Source organism: Python bivittatus, unplaced genomic scaffold, assembly GCF_059951505.1.
Source record: "Python bivittatus isolate LINGU-HERP-01145 unplaced genomic scaffold, Pbiv_v1 ctg000610_np1212, whole genome shotgun sequence".
Classification (NCBI taxonomy): domain Eukaryota; kingdom Metazoa; phylum Chordata; class Lepidosauria; order Squamata; family Pythonidae; genus Python; species Python bivittatus.
In genome coordinates this window covers 47,186,938-47,211,709 of record NW_028277088.1, presented here as the reverse complement: position 1 = coordinate 47,211,709, position 24,772 = coordinate 47,186,938, and the positions used below count along the sequence as shown (strand labels likewise).

The following is a 24,772-nucleotide window of genomic DNA, read 5'->3' as shown; positions in this document are numbered from 1 at the left end:
TTATTCTCTTCTATTGCAGTGTTGTCTTTGTTAACCTTATGGAAATTGGAAGCGTATTTCCTATAGGACACCAGATGGCAGAAAATATAGCTTTCTTTTTCCATTATAGGTTTCTTTCTGGGTTTCTGCTTCTAATTTTCCTGCATTCTTTTAGAAAAAGAAAAGAACAGTTATCATAATGTTGTCAGTTGGTGCTTCTGGATAAAAGAAGCCAAATATTGCAAGAGAGAGAAGGGAAGATACCTTCTTTCTATTCTTCTGATTCCTTTGCTTCTCCATTTCCCAGATACGAGAGAATAAGAAGCTCCAGCATCACACTTAAATCTAAACTGACCGATCTTGTTGTTTTACATTTTCCTGAAGCAAGGAAATGTGCCATCCATATTACCTCTTTCAGGAATATCCCTGTTTAATATAAAAAACAAAACAAAACCCACTTCTATGAGCATTAGATTTTGAAAAAAATGCCAGTTTGTATCTCATCCTTTCAGTTAAAATGTCCATCCTTTGTAGCAGTGCTAAAATCTGCAGGATAGAAGGCTGCAGGAACTAAATCTACAGATCCAGATGCCCCTTGGGTCTTCACATTCTGGTCCTGCCTTGTCTTTTGATGTAGTAGCTTGGTAGTGACTGCTGTCACCATCTATCTACTTAGTGTCCATTCCCTAACCCTCTCACACCTGTGCTGCTATTTTGGGAATTGAAAGGTCAAAATGCAAAGTTGAAATAATTTCAATAGTGCCATTTCCTATGTTGTGTAAAAGATAGTGAGAGGATTCAGCCCTTCCCCACCCTCTGAGAATTTAATCAATCTCTCAGGCATCATAAAAGAAATTTTTTTTATGGCCATGGTAAAGTGGAAAGAAGCATCTAGAACAGGAAATAAAACCAACCCCTATCATATGATTGCTTGCATTCTAAGGAAGTAAAAAGCATTAACTCAATTGGTTAATATCCCACGTCAAGGAACATTTGTGAGAAGCACCTATTTTAATTTTTTTCCTCACACTACCTGCTGCCTGAAAATTATTTCTGATTTTGGGTTGAGGAGAGATTTCAGAGAAGTCTGTATACCAGAAGAAGCTGTAAGACAAAAAGAATATAAGAAAAGATCTATTGCATATTCCTAAAGTGCTATTTAGCTCAATATTATGAAGCTTGAGTTTTGTTTGTTTTCATTCCTTAATCCTTATTTATTTATTTTATTTATCAAACTTATGCCTGTCCATCTCCCCCCAATGGGGGACTCTGGATGGCTTACAACAGATTAAAACAATAAATAAATACATAGTTAAAATGTATAAAAAACACACATTTACACAGAGTAAAAGGAAGAGGAAAAATCCAGGAGGTCTTATCCTGGGATAAGAACTTTGATTAGACTGGAAAGTTCTAGTAGAATCTTGTAGGTAACTTGAAGGAGCAACAGGTTGTAAAGGGTGAATTACTTTAAAAATAAATAGTCATGAACTATTGAACATTGCTCAGTAGGAAAAATAATTCTCAGATGAATGTACTGTAAAAATAAAAAAGCTTCTTGCTTTTTTTCCCCTCTAGACGATACTGGTCTCATTATCCTGAGTTGCCTTCTACAGTTGTACAGGTCAAATCCATCCACATTTTCATATCTTAATCCAAATAGCCAAGACAAGAATGGAGACACAATATTGCACATCGTCTTTCAGAAAAATGTAACAAAGCAGATTAAGAAAATTCTAAGCTTGCTAGCAAAGTTTGACATTAACTTTAATTTAAAAAATAATTTAGGCAGAGATATCCGTTACAAAAAAAAGAAGAATGACCCAATGCTTATTGCTTGGAATGATGCTTTAGGTGACAACAAGAAAAGATACCGACATGATGCAATGGGACAAAAGTCCACTGCAGCTTTAAACAAGTTACAAACAAAAAATTCTGCCCATTCTTCAACCATGCAGTTATCCAAAGTGACACCTGGAAAAATGCCATTAACCAAGGAGCCAAATGCTGATACTGTTTTTCATAAACAAAAAGTAGAAGAAGATGCTGGAGTAAAAAATTCTACATTTAGGGATAGTAATAAGCCACTAACTCTGAAAGAACATATTGTGCAAGAAATCACATTGTTAATCCAGAAGTTTGGGTTAGGTGAGTTCTCAAGAAAAATGAATCCAGAGACATCTGAGATACCAAAGCCGTTATCTTCAGTAGCGAAGACTGAAGGCAAGAAGATCAAACATCAAAAATCACATGGCGATCAGAAGTTAGCTTACAATAAAAAGGATGCTGGCCTAAACAAAGACAACTTGAGGGAGAAAACCCACAATCAACTTACTGAGTACAAAGGGAAAGGGGAAGAAACTATTCAAGATGATGGTCAGTTTCAGGACTTAGAGACATATGTTCAGGATTTTGATAACATGACATGGGAAATTGAGTGCACATCTGAAATGCTAAAGAAGCTGAGTGACAAAAGCATGCCTCGTCATATGAAGAATAAAGTAATACTTGTAATTCAGCAGTTAGGAAATGGAGAATGGACTCAAGGTCTGCAAAAGCAGCTGAAACATTTGAAAGGTGACATTCAACTCTATGAAGCAAAGTTGAGCAAAGGGGCAAGGATGCTCTGGGAGTTGGCAATAGACTTTTCTCCTCGTTGCAGTGAGAAACAAGATAAGATAATAGAGAATGAGCTTTATAATAACTCAGCAGAAAAAAATGGGAGAGTTTACACAGAAATAATTCGCATATGGGATATCGTTCTGGATCATGGCAAACTCAACCATGCCATCGAAACTGTTTGTATTGCGTACAATCGTGGGCTTGCTTGCATCCTGAAAAAAAAGCTCAAAGGCATAAATACAGGTCCAGTATCTTCTAACCTGAAAACACAAAAGCGTATTCCTCGTATTTATGTTGAAGACACCAAAGCAGAAAAATTGAAAGATCGTGTACATCTTGAATATTTTCCTCCAGCAAGTGCCATTGAAACTGAATATAGTATAATGAAGTTTCATAGTTTCAGTACTAATATGGCATTTAACATCATACATGATATAACTTCTACTGTTGACTATCCCTTTAGAGTTGGTGAATTAGAATATGCAGTTATTGACTTGAACCCCAAACCATTGGAGCCAATAATCTTGATTGGACGGAGTGGAACAGGAAAAACTACTTGTTGTTTATATAGACTTTGGAAAAAATTCCATTCCTACTGGGAGAAAGCAGAGTTGGCAGGAGGTCCATTGTTAGTTAGACAGATATGGCACAGACTAAAATATAATATGCAGTTGGGAAATGAGAACATAACAGATACAAGTCATGATGAAAGCCAAGTCAGCAGTGACTCCATTAATTTGACAGAATTGGAAACATCTTTAAGTATGAATAATGATAAAAAAGAAAATGAAGTTGAACAGGATACTTTAAGTTCAGTGGACTCAGAAATGAATTCACTGTGTGAATGTGATGAGGATGAGAAATCTATTGTAGAAGAATCTGACAGACTAGAACACCTGCATCAAATCTTCGTTACTAAAAATCATGTTCTGTGCAAAGAAGTTCAGAGAAACTTCATTGAGCTTAGTAAGTCTTCCAAGGCAACCTGTCACTTTAAGCCACCTGAATCGAATATCTACAGACTTCAGGATGTTAAAGATGAAAATTTTCCACTCTTCCTCACCACCAAACAGTTGCTGCTCTTACTGGATGCCTCTCTGCCTGAGCCTTTTTTCCTCAGAAATGAAGATGGAAGCCTTAAGCATACTGTTGATGGATGGTCTACTACAGAAGATCTGGTCATCATAAATTGGCAAGAGGAAGATGAAGATGTGGATGGAGAATTAGATTATGATGAAGATGAAAAGGCTACAGAAGGTTATACAAAAGAGTGTGACCCTCGAATCTTTGTGACTTATAATATATTCGCTAATGAAATTTGGCCCAAAATGGTCAAAGGCAAATGTCCCTATAACCCAGCATTGGTTTGGAAAGAAATAAAGTCATTTTTGAAAGGATCTTTTGAAGCATTGAATAGCTACCAAGGTATATTGACTGAAGAAGAATACAAAAATCTAGGACGAAAACGTTCCCCAGATTTCAAGGAAGACCGCAGCGAGATCTACCGACTCTTTTGCCTGTACCAGCAAATAAAATCACAGAGCAATTACTTTGATGAGGAAGACTTATTGTATAAGTTGTCTCAGCGACTTTCTAAACTCAATGAATTACCATGGTGCATCCATGAACTTTATGGGGATGAAATTCAGGATTTCACTCAGGCAGAATTAGTGTTGCTAATGAACTGCATTGAGGATCCTAATGCAATGTTCCTGACTGGTGACACCGCACAGAGCATCATGAAAGGAGTGGCTTTTCGTTTCAGTGATTTGAGATCACTTTTTCACTATGCCAGCCAGAGTTCTAATGATAAGAAGCAATGTTTGGTTAGAAAGCCAAAAAGGATATATGAGCTTTATCAGAACTACAGATCTCATTCAGGTATCATATTTTTATTGTTCTCTTACTGTTTGATATCCATGTCTGTATTTGTACGGTATGGTAATGGGGTGGGCTGGGCTGGGCTGGGCTGGGCTGGGCTGGGGAGAATGAGACCTGAAAAATTTAGTCATGCTTCGGGAGGAAAAAGGAATTTTAATTATTTTTTTGGTGAATAATGTGGAATGAATATTCTAAGTTCCTGGCCTAAACATGTTTGTGTTTTATAGGTAGTCATTGGCTTACGATGGCAATTGGGACCGGAATTGCCATTTCTAAGTGATGCAGTTGTAAAGCATGATGTCATGTGACCGCACCGCTTAGCAACAGCAATTCTGGCGGTCCTGACTTTATTTATTTATTTATGCATGCATGCATGCATGCATGCAATTTATATGGTCGCCCAACTCACGGTGACTCTGGGCGGCTTACAAGAATAAAAATCCCAGTACAAAACCTGCTCCATCCCCTCCCCCCCTGGCAACAACAATACATTTACATTAGCCATTTGATGGGCTCTGGGTTGACCTGGGATCCCCAGGCCTGCTGACAAAACCATGTCTTCAGGGCTTTGCAGAAGAGCATCAAGGTGGGGGCCAATCTTATCTCTGTGGGGATGATGTTCCACAGGGAGGGAGCCACCATGGAGAAGGCCCTTCTTCTCAGTCCCACTAGATGGACTTTCTTAATGAGAAAGTCCATCTAGTGAGAGATGGAGCACAGACAGAGCAGGAGCACAGGAGCACAGACAGGAGCAGTTCTCTCTCGGCACAGAGAGAACTGCTCCTGTCTGTGCTCCTGCTCTCTGAAGATGCCGGTCACAGATGCTGGCGAAACGTTAGGAAACAAAACTTCCAGAACACGGCCACACAGCCTGGAAGACCCACACCAGCCAAATCCAAGTGACTTTGTCTTCCAGAAAATCACCAAATGCCTCAGTGTGCTCCTGCAGGTAGACTTCTGTATCCCCATTCCCCAGAAGGAAACAGGTCACCTTAAAGAGGGTTGCTGGGTGATTATTTGCAATGATTGCCATTGTTAAGTGAGGGCCGCTTGGGTCATTAAGCGAGGACCTCCCATAACCACGATTTCTGACTTCCTGCTGGCTTTCCCATTGATTTTGCTTGTGGGAAGCTGGCAGGAAACATCAGAAATCATGATCATGTGACTGACTCACTGTGGTAGCATAATCACAAGCTGGGCGCCGAGCACCCAGATCGCAATCATGTGACCATGGGGACACTGCAATGGCCAGAACTCCAAGAACTGGTCGTAAGTAGCACTCATTCAGCACAGTCATAACTTTGAATGGTTGCTGAATGAATGGTTGTAGCCTGAGGACTTCCTGTATTAAAGATAGATGTCCTCTGATTTCTTAAAATTAGGCCTGCCTGCAGTTTTATGGTTTCAGTTTTGTGGACTTGAATAACATCACATATTTACAAAGCTCTGTAATACGGAGCTCCTGAGTGGAATGCAGAAATTCCCAGGTTTGTCTTTGAATATCTCCAGTTTACATGTCTGAGGCTCTGGAGAGCCCCTTCCAATGGGAATAGCTAGCAGTGGGTTGCATAGACTAAAGGTCTAACTTATTGCCCTCTTAAGGACCAACTTTCAGAGCAGCTGAGTGATAGCACCAGTTCAGATGGACCTCACTTCTTTGCACTGATCTACTCATGGGATGCATGTAGTAATCTTTATACAAACTTTTAGAAATGTGGAAAAGAATATGTGCCTCAACTGTTTATAGACTGTAGCCCTAAGAATTTTTTCCTGTTCTGTTTGTGTTTTTAAAGTCAGGTATTTACTGACTTTTCAGAATTGATATTCTTTCCATTACTGTTTTGTTTTCTTTTTCTTCAGGAAAGGCAGGGTTGATGTGTTAATTCTGCCCACTGCTCTTTGTTTGCAGGGATTCTGCACTTAGCTTCAGGAGTTGTTGATTTGCTTCAGCGGTATTTCCCAGAATCTTTTGATCGTCTTCCTAGGGATAGAGGTCTCTTTGATGGGCCTAGGCCTACTGTGTTGGAATCTTGCAGTGTTAGTGATCTGGCAATTTTGCTAAGAGGCAATAAAAGAAAAACGCAGCCAATAGAATTTGGAGCACATCAGGTAAGCCTTTTGTGGTGGGGTGGCAGACAGAAAATTCTTTAGATAATTTCTGATTTTATACAAATATAACAATTCACTTTTTCTATAATCTCTAATGTATCGTTACTATTGTAAATTATAACGTTCAGATAGTTAATTTCATTAATGCCAGTTTAGGTCTTTTTCAAACATTTCTTTTTCAAACAAAAGGAAGTACTTCAGATTTCATTTTCAAAATGAAGGAGTCAATAAAAACAGTTTCTGCATTCAGCTTCATACAACGTGCTCGCATACAGTAATCCAACAGTGGCATTAATGTTACTTGATTATGCTGGTTCTTCATTGTCTGCTTAATAGGTAGGTCAAGTTAGTTTTCTGTCCATCTGGTTACTATTCCCTGACAATATTTTTATTTTATCTCCTCCTTCTCCTTCTCCTTCTCCTTCTCCTTCTCCTTCTTCTTCTCCTTCTCCTTCTCCTTCTCCTTCTCCTTCTCCTTCTCCTTCTCCTTCTCCTTCTCCTTCTCCTTCTCCTTCTCCTTCTCCTTCTCCTTCTCCTTCTCCTCCTTCTCCTTCTCCTTCTCCTTCTCCTTCTCCTTCTCCTTCTCCTTCTCCTTCTCCTTCTCCCTCCCTCCCTCCCTCCCTCCCTCCTTCCTTCCTTCCTTCCTTCCTTCCTTCCTTCCTTCCTTCCTTCCTTCCTTCCTTCCTTCCTTCCTTCCTTCCTTCCTTCCTTCGTATAGGCAATACTGGTAGCTAATGAAATGGCAAAGAAAAATATCCCTGAGGAACTTAATTTGGCTCTTGTGCTAACAATTTATGAAGCAAAAGGCTTGGAATTCGATGATGTGCTCCTTTACAACTTTTTTACAGATTCAGAGGTAGGTAAATTACTGGGAAACTGGAGGTATCTCATTTTCTTTTACCTAGTGTGAGGAAAATGAGGTATAGAAACACTTGGTCCTCAAAAGTACTTAATAGTATCACATTCTAGTATGATTTTTATTACATATGGTTGTATAAATTATGAAAATTTCACACAACTTAACTTTTATAACTTTCTTGAATTGGAAGCCTTAGGACAGTATGAAGACGTGACCTCATACCTCTTGTTTTGGGTACTTTGGGCACATTTTTAAGGGAGTGGGCAGCATATCATTTGTAAAAGAAATAGTATTTATTTCTTCATTTTACAAATCCGTATGCTATCCATACCCAGTGGATCTAGGATGGCCTACCAAAATATAATAAAAGAATATAGTCATAAAACTATATTCCAACATTATTAAAAAAAATACAACTCTGAAAGGCATACATGAAAAATGTATACTGAGCTCTCTTATAAAATATAATAAGGCAGCAGCCTATTTGGTAATTTCTGTAACATAGCTCTGCCATAGAACAATAAAATTAATTGTTAATCTCTGGCAGTCCTTGTAAATATGAGAATGTAGAGTGATCCAGTTAGTAATGGGACTTCAACTACCGTATATTAGGTTTTGTGTACTGTAGTTATTGTCTATAGTTACACTGAGACTAGACAACGTTATCTGTATTTGCAAGGAAACTAAATAATTTACTCATCTCTTCAAAATTAGTGGCATAGGAATAGAAGGAGAAAAATGTTACTGCCTTCTTTCTAATTTCTCAAATATTCTTTATGGCAACCTGTCCATGACTTTTTTATAATTAAAAAAAAGAAAATGTGAATGTTTTTAATAGAATAGCTATCTTTCAATTGTTTGTGATCCTTTCTAAACTTAATTTTTCCAAACATTTACAAGTATCTGTGAGCAATAGTGCTGTCATTGTTTAAGTATTTTATTTTATTTTTCCTTATATTTTTAGGCTTACAAAGAATGGAAAATAATTTCTTCTTTTATACCTCTCACTGATTTGCCTGATGAAGAAACCAAGCTAATAATTGAAGTACCATTAGAGAAAGATATTGATGCTCAAGGAAGACTTCCATTTCTAAATCCAGAAATGTACAAGGTGATTACTAGATAAAAGGCCATAAAAGTTCAGTATATCCCATGTCATGCTGATAAGCAAGCTAAGTGTGGGCTGGATGGCATAATTGTGTGGATTTACTAGCTAAAAATTGTACTCAGAATGTTCATCAGTGATTCCTCATCAGATTGAAGAGACTTGTTAAATGGGTTTTCTACTGCAGTATCTTTATTAATTATTTGGATGAAGAGGTGGAGGCAATGCTGTAGTTGATACAACTAATACCCTAAAAGAAATAAAATTTTAAATGACCTTGATAATTTGGAGAAATTGGTTGAAAATAACAGTATGAAATGTAACAGAAGTAAGTGCAAATTTATTTACTTAGGAAACCTACATTAAATACAGTCATATCATGCTGCTGGCTTGGTAATAGTAATTGTAAAAAAGATTTTGGAATAAAACTGAATATGAGCCAGCAGTGTGATATGGCTGCAAGTCACAGGAAGTGATCATAACACTCTATTCCACTTCGGTCAGACCCACCCTTGAGTCCTATGTCTACTTACGGGCACCACATTTTAAGGAAGATTCAGAGAAATTGGAACAGGTTCAGAAAAGGGCAACAATGATAATCGGGACTAAACCCTACAAAAAAGAATTTGAAGGGCTGCAGATGTTTATCCTTGAGAAAAAAATGACTGAAGGGGAATGTGATAACACGTTTCAAATACCTGAAAGGATGTCACATAGAACATCAAGACCTGTTCTCTCTCATCAGAGTGCAGGATGTGTAATAATGCTACAGAGAGACAAATTCCAATCGAATGTTAGAAAACATTTTCTAACAGTAAGAACAGTTCAAAGTGGAAGCAATTATCATATCTCTGGGATCTTTAATTAGATTGCTGCACTAAGCAGGTGGGTGGACTTGTTGGTCTACGTAGCCCCTTCCAACTTCATACTGTAAGTCCTATGCCCTTTGCAACTCCTTTTTCTCAGTTAGTGCCTTCTGTATATCAAATATGCCTACAGTTAGGGTTCAAATAGTTTTCTCCAATCTTTGGGGATGGGACTGAGTTCATTCCAAGCATAGAAATTAAAGAATAAATATATAAAGCTGAAACTTGTTAGGACTGAACTCTGAGTGAAGTACTATACAGGAATGCAAGAAAAGATACTAAGTGGAGAGAGAATTCCTACACAGTCAAGAAGGTGAATGTATTGTTTTATTTTTTTGTTTGTTTATTTAGAGTGTTTTAGTTTGTTCTTTAATAAAATGTTTATTAGAAAGTTCTTATTCTTAGGTTACAGTGTAAAATGACCTGATTTACAAAAGAAAGGAAGGTGAGAGGAATAAAAGAGAAATTCTGTTACTAGCTCTTAAAGTCAGCAATTATTTTTCCAATCAGCTGGCATGAAAAGAGTGGCATGATGGAACAGCCCTTAGTATGAGTCAGCCAAAACTTTTGTGAACTGTTTTACTTCCTCTGCTTTGCAGCCTGTTTAATGATAACTGATGGGTAAAACTAAGTACAGTGAAACAATATCTTTCCTGGCTCACCTAAAATGTTGGCGCACAGAATTAATATTTGAATTTGAATCATATAATAATGACCTGAACATACGACCAAATATTTTGATCATGTCTTGGCTTTCTGGGGAAATAATTTAGCATTCCTTTGTTATAAAAATTGGGGGGGGGGAATCAAATTACTTTTCTGAGAAATAGAAATCTAAATATATTTAGCTGAGAATATGTTTTTACAATAGTCTCTTCCATATAGAACACATTCTTGAATCATTCTTTTCCTAGATGCTTAATGGAGAGCTAAAGCAATTATATACTGCTATTACAAGAGCCAGGGTTAATCTGTGGATCTTTGATGAAAACAGTGATAGACGTGCACCTGCATTTCAATATTTTATCAAACGAGACCTTGTTCAGGTTGTCAAAAAGGATGAAAATAAAAGTAAGTCATATATAATTGTTTTATAAAACTCTGTACACTAGCCAGTCTCTGAACCATTCTTTGATTTTGCAAAAGATATGCAATCACTCTTGTCAATTTGTATTTAAAAGTGGCATATTGATAGTCAGTTCACATTTTTCGTTGCTGATGGTAGACTCAGCAAGTGACAACTTCTAGTTAGTGAAGTTCTATATCTAGTTCTGTGACAGATCTCAGAAGTTAAGCAGTGTTGGTCCTGCTTAGTACTTGAATGGGCGATCATTCAGGAATTCCAGGGTTGTTGAATAGACTGGGAAGTTGAAGAAAAAAATATCTGAAAGAAGGTAGTGGGAAATCACTTTATCAAGAGTCAAACTCAGTTCAAGAACATATTTATCCTAAGTTAAGGTTACTTTAGTAATTTTATACAGAAAACTGGAAAGACCCATGTTCTTGCTATGAATTTCACAAATTGAGGTAAGAGATATAAAATTAATAATTTCTAGTGTCAAAATCATTGATAATCAGACCTTTCCCAGAATCAGATTTGGGAACTGTAGAATTCATTTTTGGAGAACAGTTTGACCAGATGAAGATTTTTTGATAGAATACATTCTTGTATTTGTTTATAATATAAGATGAATATATTTATAAGAGAAATTCTCATAACCCAGGCTACATTTATCCCCACTTTATTGTAGGAGATTAATAATTAAGGATTAAGGTTAAGAATAGAAATTCTTAGAGAAGTATCCCTCATCAAAATTGGGCTTTCTATTCTTTACGCAATCAAAGCTGAGGGTTATTTAATTGCATTGGAATAAGCCAGAATTAAGATGTTAGTACGTACAGATTAAACTCATTAACTTTTTTCCTCATGTTTAAACAATTCTGTACCTTTCTTTTTAGATTTTGAGGATAGTATGTTTGTTAAAACATCAACTCCAGAAGAATGGATTGCACAAGGAGAATATTATGCTAAGCATCAGTGTTGGAAGGTAAATTCAGAGGCTTGTTTAAAAGACTTTCAGTGAAGAGAGGAATTGAAAGGAAGTACAAAAAGTCAGACTTTTTCACATATAAAGTAAACTCAATAATATTGGTGGGACTAGTTAAACATGCTTCCATAAAACTATGCTTAGAGAAATTTAAATTTTTCTAAATAAGATTTGATTGTGTTGAGCCTCTTTTTGTGTGTAATTGTTATTTTCCTAAACTATTTTGAAAACCAATTTTTTTTTTATGAAAGTAAAAAAAAAAAAGCCAGCTCAAAACGCCTATCAATTGTTGGGATGAGTTACTCTTTTTAATTTTGAAGGTAAGAGTTATAGGATATCACGTTTTGCTTCTCTGGTACAGATTCTGCTCTATTACATCTTACACTAGTATATTGCTTAAGAAACATTACATTCAAAGATATGATTCAGTTCCTTGCAGACTCATAAGCAACTGCTTATTTTAAGTGCTGCATATTTCCCTGTATCCCTGGGATACAGAAGGAGGCAGTACCAAATCACTTCCATATTCTTGCCAAGAAACTGCATGGACATGTCCATGAAGCCACCAGGAGCTGAGTCACCTTGGAGAGTTAATCTTCCTTTTTAAACTCTGAAGGAACTGTTGAGGAAGCTCTTGTACAAATATTTTTGAAAAAGGACTACAGACTACTTTCCTTCTATTTTCCTTTATTTAGATCTTATTAGTAATTTATTATCTGTATGTCTGTCTGCCCATTCATCCATCTTGGATGGAACTCTGTATATTCAAGTTTAGAGAATTCATATCCAAATAGAGCAATTAACCACTTCAAGGTCTGAGCCCACCTTACAAGGTGCTTGTCTCATCACCAGTCTCCATTGTTTGCCATGCCTTTAGATCCCAGAAAAGAGCTTCTTCCTTGGCAAGCATCACATATTCCTAGGATATTCCTCCTCTTCCAAGGCATATCCTGGCTTCCCATTGAGCAAGACTTTTATCATTACTCTGCTATGTAAGCAGTAGAGACTGATTATTTTCTCTCCAGAAACATAGTATCTAATGCCAATGGTCTAGCTAGAAAATTAGAAACACCTGAATCTGCCTCCTTAATGATTTGTACTTAGAACTGGTCAGCTAGGTCCATTCATGCAAACCATTGTGTAGAAGAGTTTATCCAGGAGATCTATATAGGGGGAAAAAAGGATGTGGGTATATACAGGTTTCCTAGAAAGATGCTACTTTATAGCTGCTTCAGTTACATCAGAAGATTGGGGTTTGTTGTATCTTCACGCTGCTATTTTAATTTCAGGTTGCTGCAAAATGCTATGAAAAGGGAGGAGCACATGAGAAAGAGAAACTAGCTTTGGCACATGATGCTGTGCTTACAGTTCAGTCAAAGAAAATCAACCCCAAGTAAGTGTTTTTTAAAAAGGGAGGAAAATATGTTGCATAATGGGGGGGGTGTCTTTGTGTCTGGCAATATTGAATTTACGAGAAGTGTGATTTGATTTTTCCTCCCTCAAGCATGCACACTTACCTGTTCAGCATGCTCCTACTGTCTCCTTTCCTCTTCAAATATTTATTGCCTGTCTTTTCATCACTGGAGTTTTCTACATCCTATTTTCACATATGAAAAAGAGTTTTAAATGTCCTCTTATGAATAAAATAATTATTGTAGACAGGAAGGAGGACAGAACAGAGCAGAGATTTCTGTTTGCTAGAGTGCAGAATCCTCAAAACAGTGAAAGCCATTAATGGCAGACTGGAAATCTTGTGGGAATGCATGCTGGCATGGAACAACAAAACCTTCTGCAGTATTATGACTTCCAGATTAGGGAAGGGAAAGAAGTAAGGTGAAAAATAAGATTTCCATGAGCATAAGAGTTTGAGCTGCCAAATGAAAATAATATCAAGGGTAAGCAATCCGGTGTGAGGAAAATGAGCAAACTAACATATGGAAATTGAGATAATTAGTGGGTTTTGTCATCTAAGTCGGTACATTTATAACAGATCCAATAGATATATGACATAATAAGCCACTACAAATAAATGGTTTAATGAAATAATTACAAGCCCACATGAGAGCTTGTTCTTATCTGCTTTGTTGATCTGATCTCAAGCAATACTGTGAGAGGTTTTTTCACTGCAGGGCTAAATTTCCATATTGCCTGTTTGGTAAGGTGAAAATTGCTAGAAAAATTATTTATAGAGAACCTGTGTGGCTTGTAAGAGTAAGATTGAGCAAGAGTAGTACTTAGTCATGTCAATAGCTCTTCTAGGTACTTTACAATTTGGTAGAAAGGAATTTTTTTTTCTTCTGTTCATCTTCCCTGTTTATCAAAGACATTATTTTCCTCAGAAAAAAAAAAAATCTGAACACTTCATACCAAAACCTTTCAGGTAAAATAAAGGTGGATGGAATCAGAATGATATAAGAAGTTGTAGTATTGTGATGTAAGTTCCACCCCTTTTGCACATGTGCTACTGTGTGACAAGCACACCCCGAAGGAATACAGCTGCAGTTTCATCATTCTGACAAAAGTGGCCCATTCCTATGGATGCCTTTGCTGCAGTCCAGTGCACACTTACCTGGAGATAAGCACTAAAATACTCTATTTGGATAACTTCTGAGTCAATATAAACATGATTATGTAACAGTTCCATCTTCTTCCCTTTATTTAGATGAGATGGATTGTATATACTGTAGCTTAATTTCAAGCAAATAATTTATTTTTAATGATACAACAACTTTAAGTAAAAATTAGAGGGCTCCAACCGGGCCACTGCCTTCATGGCTAAGGACCACCAGGGTGAAAATGAAAGATCTTCCACCCCTTTGATCCCTTTCTGACACCAGGAATGTTTCATTTCTGAAAGAGATAGCTGTGGAGGCTGCCAAGAAAAGAGACCCCATGTCTGATTTTCCAAGGAGCCATAGGATTGGAGACAAACTACATTTCTTACCAATGTGAAAGTGAACTATTAATGGTCTCTTTATTTTAACCAAGGAATTTTTAAATCTGAGGGAATAAAGTATCTTTAGTGAGTTGGCACCTTACTTTTAAAACGTTTATGTTTGTTTTTTTTATTAATAGAGAGAAGCAAATGGAGTACCTAAATCTCGCTAAAACCTATCTGGAATGTGGTGAGCCCAATTTGGCTCTTAAATGCCTGTTTCATGCCAAAGAATACCAGCTTTGTGCAAAACTTTATGAAAAATTAGGAAAGGTAAACACCAACAATCCTCTGATTTCTGTATGAAAAATTAGGAGGTGGATTTCCTATTGCATAGGTAGGATTTTCTATTTCTTGCCTGTTGTCTTAGAAGACAATAAGAAATCCAAACCAATGAATGAAGACAGGTATATGGGTTAGATCTAGTCTAAAGAAAATGGATTTTGATTCATATAACAGAACTTCTGTTTTGTTCCATAGACCCACTTTTTGCCTCTAAAACTGCTCTGGAAGATTCCCAGACTCTCCAGATCAGATTTGAGGGGATGTGTGCTAGGAACAGGAGAGAGGGGGTTGATTTTATTAATGGATGACATTTTGTCAAAGGACAATCATAAGGGCAGCAGTGCTGGAACAAGCCATGACTCTTCTTATTCTAGCACTTTGTTTCTCACAGTGAACGACAAGATGTCTCAATAGAAGAGAATATGTGTAGCTCAGGGTTGAACTGTGGAGTCCTTGGTGTTCTCTGAGCTTGGTTGTTTTCTTGCAAACGTTTCATTACCCGACTAGGTAACATCTAGGTAACATTCAGTGAAGATGTTACCTAGCCAGGTAATGAAACGTTTGCAAGAAAATAACCAAGCTCAGAGAATACCAAGGACTCCACAACTAGATGTCTCTAAAGTGCTTGCAAGCTGGAGAGGGAGACATACCTTTCCCCTGCCATTGTTCCCTACAACTGGTATTTGTAGGCATAGTTCCTCAACCCAGAGGAACACTGAATTTTTAAAATGAATAGGGCCTGATAGATTTGCCCTCTGTGAATTTATGCAGTCCTTTTTTTTAGTCTTCCAGGTCAGAGACCATCACTCTATCTTGTGTTAATGTGAATACCACAGGTTAATTCTCTGCTCTGTAAAGAAGCACTTCTTTTGTGTATAAATCTCCTTCCAGTCAGCTTAACTGGATGACCTTGGTCATGGTGTTTTGAGAGAGAAAGAGAAGAGAAAACGTTTGTGTTCCTTTTCATCATGATTTTGTACATTTCAGTAATGTCTACCCTAAGTGCCTTTTTTTCCAAGCTAAGAAGGCTCACATGTTATAGCCATTTCTCATAAGACTGATAATTTTGGTCACTCTCTTCAGCGTTTTTCCCATCCCAAAAATGTTTACCATTTTTCAAAAATGGTGATCAGAACTGTATACAATATTCCAATACAAACATTCTGTAGATTTTTATAAGGGCATCATAATATTGGCAAGGTTTTATTTTCCTTTCCTTTCCTAGTGATCTCTAGCACAGAGCTTACATCTTCCACAGCAACCACATACTGAGTCAATGTCTTTATTGTGCTAGTCATTATGACTCCAAGGTCCTTTCCCTGGTTAGCTTTAGACAGCTCAAGCCCTATCCATCTCTATTAGAGACTTTTGCCCCAACGTGCATTATTTTATACTTACTTAAATTGAAGCACATCCACTATTTGGTTGACAATTCACTCAGTTTAAGGAGATTTTTTTGGAGCTCTTCACAATCAAATTTGATTTTCACAAACTGAATGGTTTCATATCTTCCACAAACTTGGCCAGCATATTGCTTTATGAACAAGTTAAAAAGCACTGGTCTCAATGAAGATTTTTGAAGGAGTCTACTTCTTACTTCTCTTCACTGAAGAAATAGTTCTATATTCTTATTCTTTGTTTTCTGTTTTTTAACCAGTTTAACCAGCAAGCCATAAAGGGATAGATCCTTTCATTCAGTGATTGCAAAGTTTACTCAAGAGCCTTGATGTTGAACACTGTCAAAGGCTTTTTGAGAATCCAAGTATACAGCGTTGATGTGGTCACCTACACAGATGTGACTGTAGACACTCTTAAATCCCAGCCTCACCAATCTTCTAGTTTTTTATCATTGTAGTCTCCATGCTGATTTTCCTGCAGCAAGGGTTGTTCCTCTATGTGCTTAGTTATTTTTTTTTCTTTGCTCCATTATAGCAAACCTGGTTTATTTTTTATTGCTAACAATTGTGTGTACATAAAACATGCATTGTTATCATACAGGTGAAAGAGGCAGCATATTTGTATAAGAGATGCCAGTGCTACAAGGATGCATCCAGGTGTTTTGAACAGATCCAAGAGTTTGATCTAGCACTTAAAATGTGTTGCCATGATGAACGGTATGAAGAAGCAGCAAAATCTGTTGAAAGGTCTGTATTTGTACAGAGTTGTAAATTACATTTGGAAATTTGTTATTTCCAGTTTCATCATTTTTATTCTTAATTCTGTGCACTCTGCTGGAGGCTCCTTGTTCAGTCCTTTTCACCTACTATCACTTTTAAAAAAAAAATCATCAAAATCATGCTGCATTTTCTCTGCCTCTTTTAACCTTACCTGTTCCATGCCCTCTTTGGACTACATGGTTTGAAATTGTCTTCTCTTTCTACATATTGTACAGTATCTTTCTCTCATTCTCTTTTTTTTCCGCAGTCATTCTCTTACATGCATTTCATTCTCATCCATAGTCTTTTTCACTTCATTATTTAAACAAGCATCCTTTTTAATACTTCCCATTAATATAATTTCATACTCTTTTGTGGCATTTTGTAATGTAAGCTTTTTTCTTTCTTTATTCCATGCAGCTTCTACATCTTCTTTCCTATGTCCATTTTCCATTCATTCTGTTGGAAAATTAATCTGTTTTTGATACAGATTCATACTTTCTCCTCTGCAATGTTTCTTTCATTTTTCCTTTTTTTCCCATATCCATTTTCCCCAAGTTCCACCCATGACATCCAATACATACCTAAATATTAACACTTCAAGGCATGTATGTAATGCAACTTTTCTTTTAAAATTATGTGCTTTTTCATATGCAAAATTATGAAAAATTTTCTTCCCTCTCTTCCACCAATGTGCTGAAATTTGTGTAATTAGTTCAGTTTTATGAATGACCTTCATGAATAATGTATCTGTTTCAGATATGAGAAGATATTGCAAAAAGAAAATCATCCAGCTTTCAAACTGTCATACACAGCAGACCAGTTGTATTTGGCAGCTGCTGCAAAATACTTGCGGGGAAATAAGATCAGTGGAATGATGGAGATGCTCTCTCACCTGGACACTGAAGACCAACTTGCATTCTTAAAAGCACACAAACACATTAATGAAGCAGCTGATCTGTTGAAAAGAGAAGGCAGAAATGAGGAAGCTGCAAAACTTATGAAACAGCATGGCTTTTTCTTGGAAGCAGCAAAACTCACTAACAAAATGGACTTCCAAGCATCTTGTTTACTTGCTGCAGCCCGCCTTAGCGTAGCAGGCTTTCTTAAGCTTGGGGATGTAAAGGCCATTTTGAGTGATGCCTTAGAACTCTTTGAGCAAACAAACCAGAAATCTGGGAGTGCTGAGGCCACCTATTTGATGGGTGTCATAACAAAAGACTTCGCTAAATTGAAGATAGCCTTTGATATGTTTTTAAGTGTGAATCACAGTGCTGGGGCTGTAGAAGCTTTGTTTCAAGCCACACATTGTGAAGCAGAAAATGAAGCCATCCTACAAATGGCTGTTTGTGGGATTGAGGTGCTTCTAAAACTGGTCAGAGCTTTCCAAAAAGCAGTCACTAATGCAGAGAGAGAAATGGTGAAGTCATGTTTTGAATATTTTGGGATTACGCCAGTAGATGCTGTTTTGTGGCAAGTCTCCCCAAAAGAAGCAGGATGCACTCTAGGATTTTTGCCTGAAGATAATACAGTAAGAGAAAATAAAGCAAGTGACCAGATCCTGAGAAGCTTGAAAGAAGTGAAAACCCTGGTGAATAAGCATTTATTAAATAGGCTAATTGCCATTGTTTGCTATTTGTTTGAACTGAGCTTTCCCAGTATTTGCATGAAATTCATTGCAGGCTTGAAGTGCGAGGATGGAACCTGTAAAGATTTTCATAAAGTTCTGGCACGTTATGAAATAAAATCTATATTTCAGTGTAAAATGCACTTGGCTGCAATAAATGGGCTACTGCTAGAAGCCAGACAACTGTTCTCAAAAGATTTGTTTCACGAATCCAGTAGCATTGATGAACTGTTGACAGATGATAAATATGCATTGTGTAAATCTCTTATTAACATCATATTTCCTAAACACTTTCATCTGAGAATGGTTTCTGAGAATCCATTGACCTGTAAAGAAATCTTCAGTTATGGAATTACTAATTATTGCAATATGGCACTGAGAGAATGCATCATGTTTGAGTTTAAAAATGAAACTGCTAGAAACAGAAGAGAATCCACTGATCTGTGGCTAAGGGCAATGCAAGTCTTTGCTTTGACATCTAGTTATCCTGCAGTGTTTGAAAGACTTCTTTTTAAAGAAGAAGATGAATATAACAAAGAATTAGAAGACAGCAGGAAAGGGAGATTCAAAGGAATAGAAGGCAAACATGGTATGTTGATGCCTGACAAATACACAGAAAATGCTGTGGGCACCCACTTGTGTTTTATTCAACTCCTACAGAATTCAATGGATCAGCTCTACATGCATAGAAATCTGGAGCAATGTAAATGGCTGTTTTACCGTTTCATGAATGTCTTGGTGAAGAGATGCATTCATCCTTTGATTCCAAGCATAGGAAATACAGTGACTTTGCTGGAATTTCAGTTTGTTTTAGGTTGTGCCACTCTCATGCGCCTCTGCAAAAACATGACTCTTTGTCTGCCCAAGAGCTACATTGCCCTGTTCCACTACTGGGACTTTTTATTCACAAGGGGAGTTCGACATAAAGACATATTTTCTATTATACAAGAATATAAGCCGGAGGACCCAAAGCAAGCTATATGGAAATTTAAAATTCATCTCAAGTATTTAGCCAATGTTCTGTGTGGATATGAACATGAACATTTCAACGTTCTCCAGGATGCTTTTTGTGATCCTGATTTCATCATGTCAGGGGAAGCAGAGCGAGCTGTGGTGCTTTGCTTAGTGATGTTAGTAAATGCTGATCAAGTGCTTAGTAGGAAGCATAAAGATATATTAGCTAAGCAATTTCCTATAATTAGGGAATACCTTACAGAAATGAAAGCTGAACGCCCTTCCAAAGTCCCAGAAAGATTGTTCAGGACTGTGGATTTGATGAGTGAAGCATCTGATGTTAAAGAAGTCGTTGAAGGACTCAAGGAGCTGCTGTTTTGTCGAGATAAAGAATTTTTAGCTGATTGTTCTTGGAGGTGGGATCCTAAAGGTGCAAGGGATAACAAAGGAGTCAGAGGTATCTATTATGAAGTTGCCAACTTGGACAGGTTTGCATATCGCAGTCAGGCAGATTATTTTGAAGATCCAGAAATTGATCTTGAAAAAGACATTGATGTTGAGGACAGGGAAGATCCATTAGCCAGTATAGCATCAAAACGGCAGCAGAAAGTTTCTGCCAAGAAAAAGTTGGAATGCCTTTTCCTATTTGTGTATTGCTATGTTAGATGGAAAAGGATTTCATGTCCAAAGCTAGAGTCCTTGGAAATTTCATGTCCAAAGCCAGAGTCCTTAGGGATCTTTAAAAAAGCAGACATTGACTCAACACAATGTGATCTCTGTGGAGTCAAATTTCTTCCAAGTCCCACAAACTTTGTTTCTCAGGTAGAACATATAGAAGAAGAACCCAAAGAAGCGGTGTCTCCAACAGAAACTGATGGGGAGGAAATGATGGAAATAAATCAAAAAGTTGCTGCTGGAACAACTTTTGAAAGCCATGTTACCTTGGTTGATCATAGAAATAAAATAAGTTCCTACAAGAGATATTTTGAGTTTTTCAAAACTGAGATGGAACCATCGATACATAAAGGGATGAATATAGTGAAAAGGATCAGCGAGAATGGCAACACCAGAGGTGACTTTGCATCTAAGGAACATTCTGAGTTAGTACAAAGAAAAATCCAAAGTACTATTAAGAAGATTTCTGATGCAGTGGAAGACATCTACAAGAGAAAAGCATGGACGGATGGTAAACTTTTTAATTGTTTCTGTTTCTCTCATCAAGAAAGTTTTTTCTTTCATATTAAGAAATAAGAAAATTGAAATTTGAGATTCGTCAACATTTATTTAAGAGATCTAAATATTCTGGCTGTTATAAGGAAACTTCATTAAGTCACTTTTCATCCATTCTAGTAACTGTTCAAACTGAGTTTAAGGTCAGATGCCTATCCAGTTGTAAGTCAAGAAGTTAAACAGCCACCATATGCCCATAGACTTTTCTTTCCATACGAATTAATTGACTTACCCTCCATTCCCACCCTGCTGCTCCCATGTATATCAATTGTTGTAATAACCTGAAATAATTATTCCTATAAGTGGAAGGTGGAAAACCCATAGCTGTTCAGATGTGTTTAGACTAAAGCCCTACCTACCATGACTAATGATCAGATTATTTTTAATATTCTGATAGAATATTAATATTATATCAATATTTTATTTATATACTATATATTATATAAAATATTATATTAATATTTTATTTATATACTAAATATTATATAAAATATTATATTAATATTTTATTTATTTAATATATATTGAATAATATATTAATATTAATCATATTAATAATATTTATGTTAAATAATATACATGATAAATTCATATATTAAATAATATTAACATTTTAATATTATTATTACATTACATTTATATGCCACTTTTCCTTTTGAAGTTCAAAGTAATATATATGTAGCTTCCTCCTCTTTTCATTCCCACAAAACAACAACTCTGTAAGATAGAGTGAGAGATAATGATTGGCTCAAAGTCAACTAGTGAATGTCAGTAACTGGAATTAGAATGGAACCTGCATCTCCTTGGTCTGAATTCACCATTGTAAACAACAATATCTGAAAAGCCAGAGGTTTTCCCCATCTCTGCTATAAATGTCCCATATTAGCATTCTTGTTATCCTCATTGTTCTAATTTGTTGCACTGATTTGTATTTTAGCTGAGGAAATCATTTCCAAGTTGGCTATCACTCTGAATTCTAATTTAGACAATGCCATAAAGTTGCTGGAGAAAATTGAATCCTATACAAGGGAGAAAGGTATGTTTTTTCTTCAGTTGTACATGCACTGCTTTGCTTGCAGTCCTGATGGAAGTAATATCTGTGCATGCACAGACAACCTGAGAAAGCTTTTGAAGCACCAGCATAAATCTTCCAGCAGATGTATCTGCCAAAATGCTTTGAGGAAGAGTGTTTTGTGAGCATTGTTCTTCTGAAAAGCCCTACTGTATAATGTTAAATCTGTTAAAATAGAAACTTTTCCTTTGTATTGATTACCCTAAACAAACTCAGATGAAGTATTATATTCTTTTGTATCTGGTAGATATGAAAACACCACATAGTGGTCTTGCTTCACACTGTTTTTGATTGAACCCTTTTAGTCAGCCATATAGTCTTTTCATTTCCTGTGCTGTCCCATCAGTGGTAAAAATAAGGGCTGTGCAAAGGCCATCTAATCTGGTTTAAGGGGCAGACCCAAGACTATGAGAAAAAAAATTCTTTATTCCAAGGCATTATAATATTTTATAATGTGTGTGTGTGTGCGCGCACGCATGCATGTGTATTTTATCACCTTTTTTGTTTCATAAGAACAAACTCAGTTTTTAGTGTATGATTTGCTTGATGCCAACTATCCACTTTGGGGTTTTGTTTCTACTGTCTGTTCTTTAACTGAGAAAAGGAAGCCTAGCCATTTTAATGTAGCCAGAACATTTTCTTTAACTGCTTCCTCCTTTCAGGCCTTCTGAACAAAGCTTTCATAGGACCAAACCCACATCAGGTCAGCATACATCTTCCATCACAAGATCATGCAAGCCCTACTTTTCTACTTCCATAACGAGTGGGGACAGATTTGTTCTGTGCAAATGGAGAAGTCTGCCCAGAACAGCTATCTTGACATTCCCTTGCTCATCCTTTCTGACAGTAATGACCCCTCCCAGGGACTGCACCCCTTTTCTGAATCTGGCACAATTTATCATAGGCTTCTCATACTGACCATTAGTACCACTCAGGCTATTTCCACCATGCATCCCAGTCTTCCGCTAATCCTCTGTGATCTGGATTACTTGACTGAGACTTGCATTCGTCTTAGCCTCTCCAACTAGCCCTGTATAGCCCTGACAGGCCTGTTTCATTATCTTGGCATCGATTCAAGATAATTGGGTTTAAGATGACTGATGATAGACTGATGTACAATCAGTCTGATTGGGGGATCCAGGGGAAATCTGATTGCTTGGTTCTCTGTGAGATGGGGATGAGCTCTGTGAAGAAAGACCCAGCAATTTCCCCCCAAAATGTAAACTTATATGTGATGGAATGTATCTATGAAGGGGGAGGAGGTGTGTTGGAATGCAGTAGAGACCCAGGTTCTCAGGGAGGAGGGGGCGCATTCCAGGAAGGAAGTGGAGGAGACAAGAGGCAACATAGTCCAGAGCAGGAGTGTGGGAAGAAGAGACTTAGGATAATCACTCTCTAGATTCTCCCAGAGTAAATCTATTAGGTTAGCATAGTACAGATTTAGTCTGGCAAGATTCCATCTAGATAGTGTAAGAAATAAAGAACTGAACTTGCCTGGGTTTGTTTCCCTGTTGTTCTTGGGCTGGACCTGACATTATATGTAGAAGGGAGGCCCCTCATTCCCAAATGAAGTGATTTAAGAAGTGCAAGTTTTACTCCATTTGTTATTGTTTAATATACATGTATTGAAAAAGGGTGGCAGGCAGAATGAAGACAGAATCTAACAATTCAATTACAATTTCAAACATGGTTGTATTATCACAAAGTTTTTTCCCCCCCGGATACAGCCAGATATTGATGTGTAGTACCAAGTATATGGTTGTTGTGGAAAGATGCCAACTTGAACAGTTTCTTCTCTTCTTTTAAACTAGAATTTGACCATGACGAATACTTGGACGGTGAAGTAGAAGAAGAGATAACTTTCAAAGAACTGCATGCCAAAAAGCCTTCAAAAAAGAATAGAAAAATTAAAAGGAGATAAGCTTTAAAATGCTAAGGTTAATATTTTCTCTTAACTTGGATTACATTTTATTTACTTTAAGAAATTAAATAGAAAGAAATAAAGTAGAAGACTACACAAAGAAATGGATTGTAAACACAGCCAAATTTTTCCCATCTCAATAAAGAAGGTTAGAAATCAGTTCATAGTAATTAGACTGATTTTACACATATGTTGAAAACTGAATTTTGGTTAGTCTGTTCCTCTATGGGCCAAACAGTATATTTGACAAAGGGACCCAAGTTTCTGCAGGAAACCTAAAGCAAAGGAAAAGCTCTTTGTTCTTTCTCTGCTTATCACTTTCCATCTGCAAATTATCCTACCTCCTCCAATGTTCTGAATCAATGTCTGCTGCCTTAGGAGGAAAAATAAATCTCTGCCTCCATGCTGCTCCTTAGTTTCAAATTATATCCTGCCCTTGCAGCTGTCAATTGTTTGACAGTGTTGCAGGTTCATAAACTGTCCAGTGCATAACAAATTACATTTCTGCATTCCATTCTCCATGAAATTTTTTTTAAAAAACCAAACCTTTCTTCTCTCCAGACCAGCTGGGCTTCAGAAAGACTTAGCAAGAGGCTGAGTTTTGAGGGCTTTAAAAAAAAAAACTTATGCAGGTTAAAGCCACTGTGAATCTATAGAATACTACAATGGAGACAATGTACTTAAAAAAAAATGTTTTGATATTAATTATTTAGCTATACCTGTATCATCTCCTCAAACTTTCATATGATTTATATACATTTTTAACTGGAGAAATTTTCTACATTTAAATTTTAAAATTAAAGAGTGGCAGTGTCTTATTTTTTCTTTTTAAAAAAGCAATGTTCTTGATGTTATAAACTGTATATTTTTTCATTAAAGATTTAAATCAATGTAAATGATAATGGTATATTTTTCCCTATGGTGGAGGAGGGCAAGTGGTAGTGGATTGCTGCTCCCACTCATTCCAGTAGGCAGGGCTTTCTAAAGAAATTTCATATCATTCCCCCAGGCATTTGAGTTGGGGAAGATGAGCTCTGCTACTATTGGTGGTTAATAGTTTATCCTTGGGTGCTGAGGGAGAGGGGTTTATGTTTGGGGAGATTGGTTTGCTTTTAATCTTGCA

The 24,772-nt window shown here is 36.8% G+C and overlaps 1 protein-coding gene across 1 annotated transcript in view; it reads left to right on the top strand.

Moving 5' to 3' along the window:
• The window catches only part of TRANK1 (tetratricopeptide repeat and ankyrin repeat containing 1), a 52,977-nt gene extending 28,416 nt beyond the window's left edge, over positions 1-24,561 (top strand). Inside the window, exons 13-24 of the mRNA XM_007425751.4 lie at positions 1,558-4,482; positions 6,392-6,591; positions 7,310-7,447; positions 8,415-8,561; positions 10,336-10,492; positions 11,381-11,469; positions 12,759-12,862; positions 14,545-14,677; positions 16,688-16,833; positions 17,605-20,612; positions 21,594-21,692; positions 23,540-24,561. Of these exons, the coding sequence (XP_007425813.2) occupies positions 1,558-4,482; positions 6,392-6,591; positions 7,310-7,447; positions 8,415-8,561; positions 10,336-10,492; positions 11,381-11,469; positions 12,759-12,862; positions 14,545-14,677; positions 16,688-16,833; positions 17,605-20,612; positions 21,594-21,692; positions 23,540-23,649 (7,256 nt within the window). The 3' untranslated portion in view covers positions 23,650-24,561. The remainder of the gene's footprint in view (positions 1-1,557; positions 4,483-6,391; positions 6,592-7,309; positions 7,448-8,414; positions 8,562-10,335; positions 10,493-11,380; positions 11,470-12,758; positions 12,863-14,544; positions 14,678-16,687; positions 16,834-17,604; positions 20,613-21,593; positions 21,693-23,539) is intronic.
• The last annotated feature ends 211 nt before the right edge of the window (positions 24,562-24,772 follow it).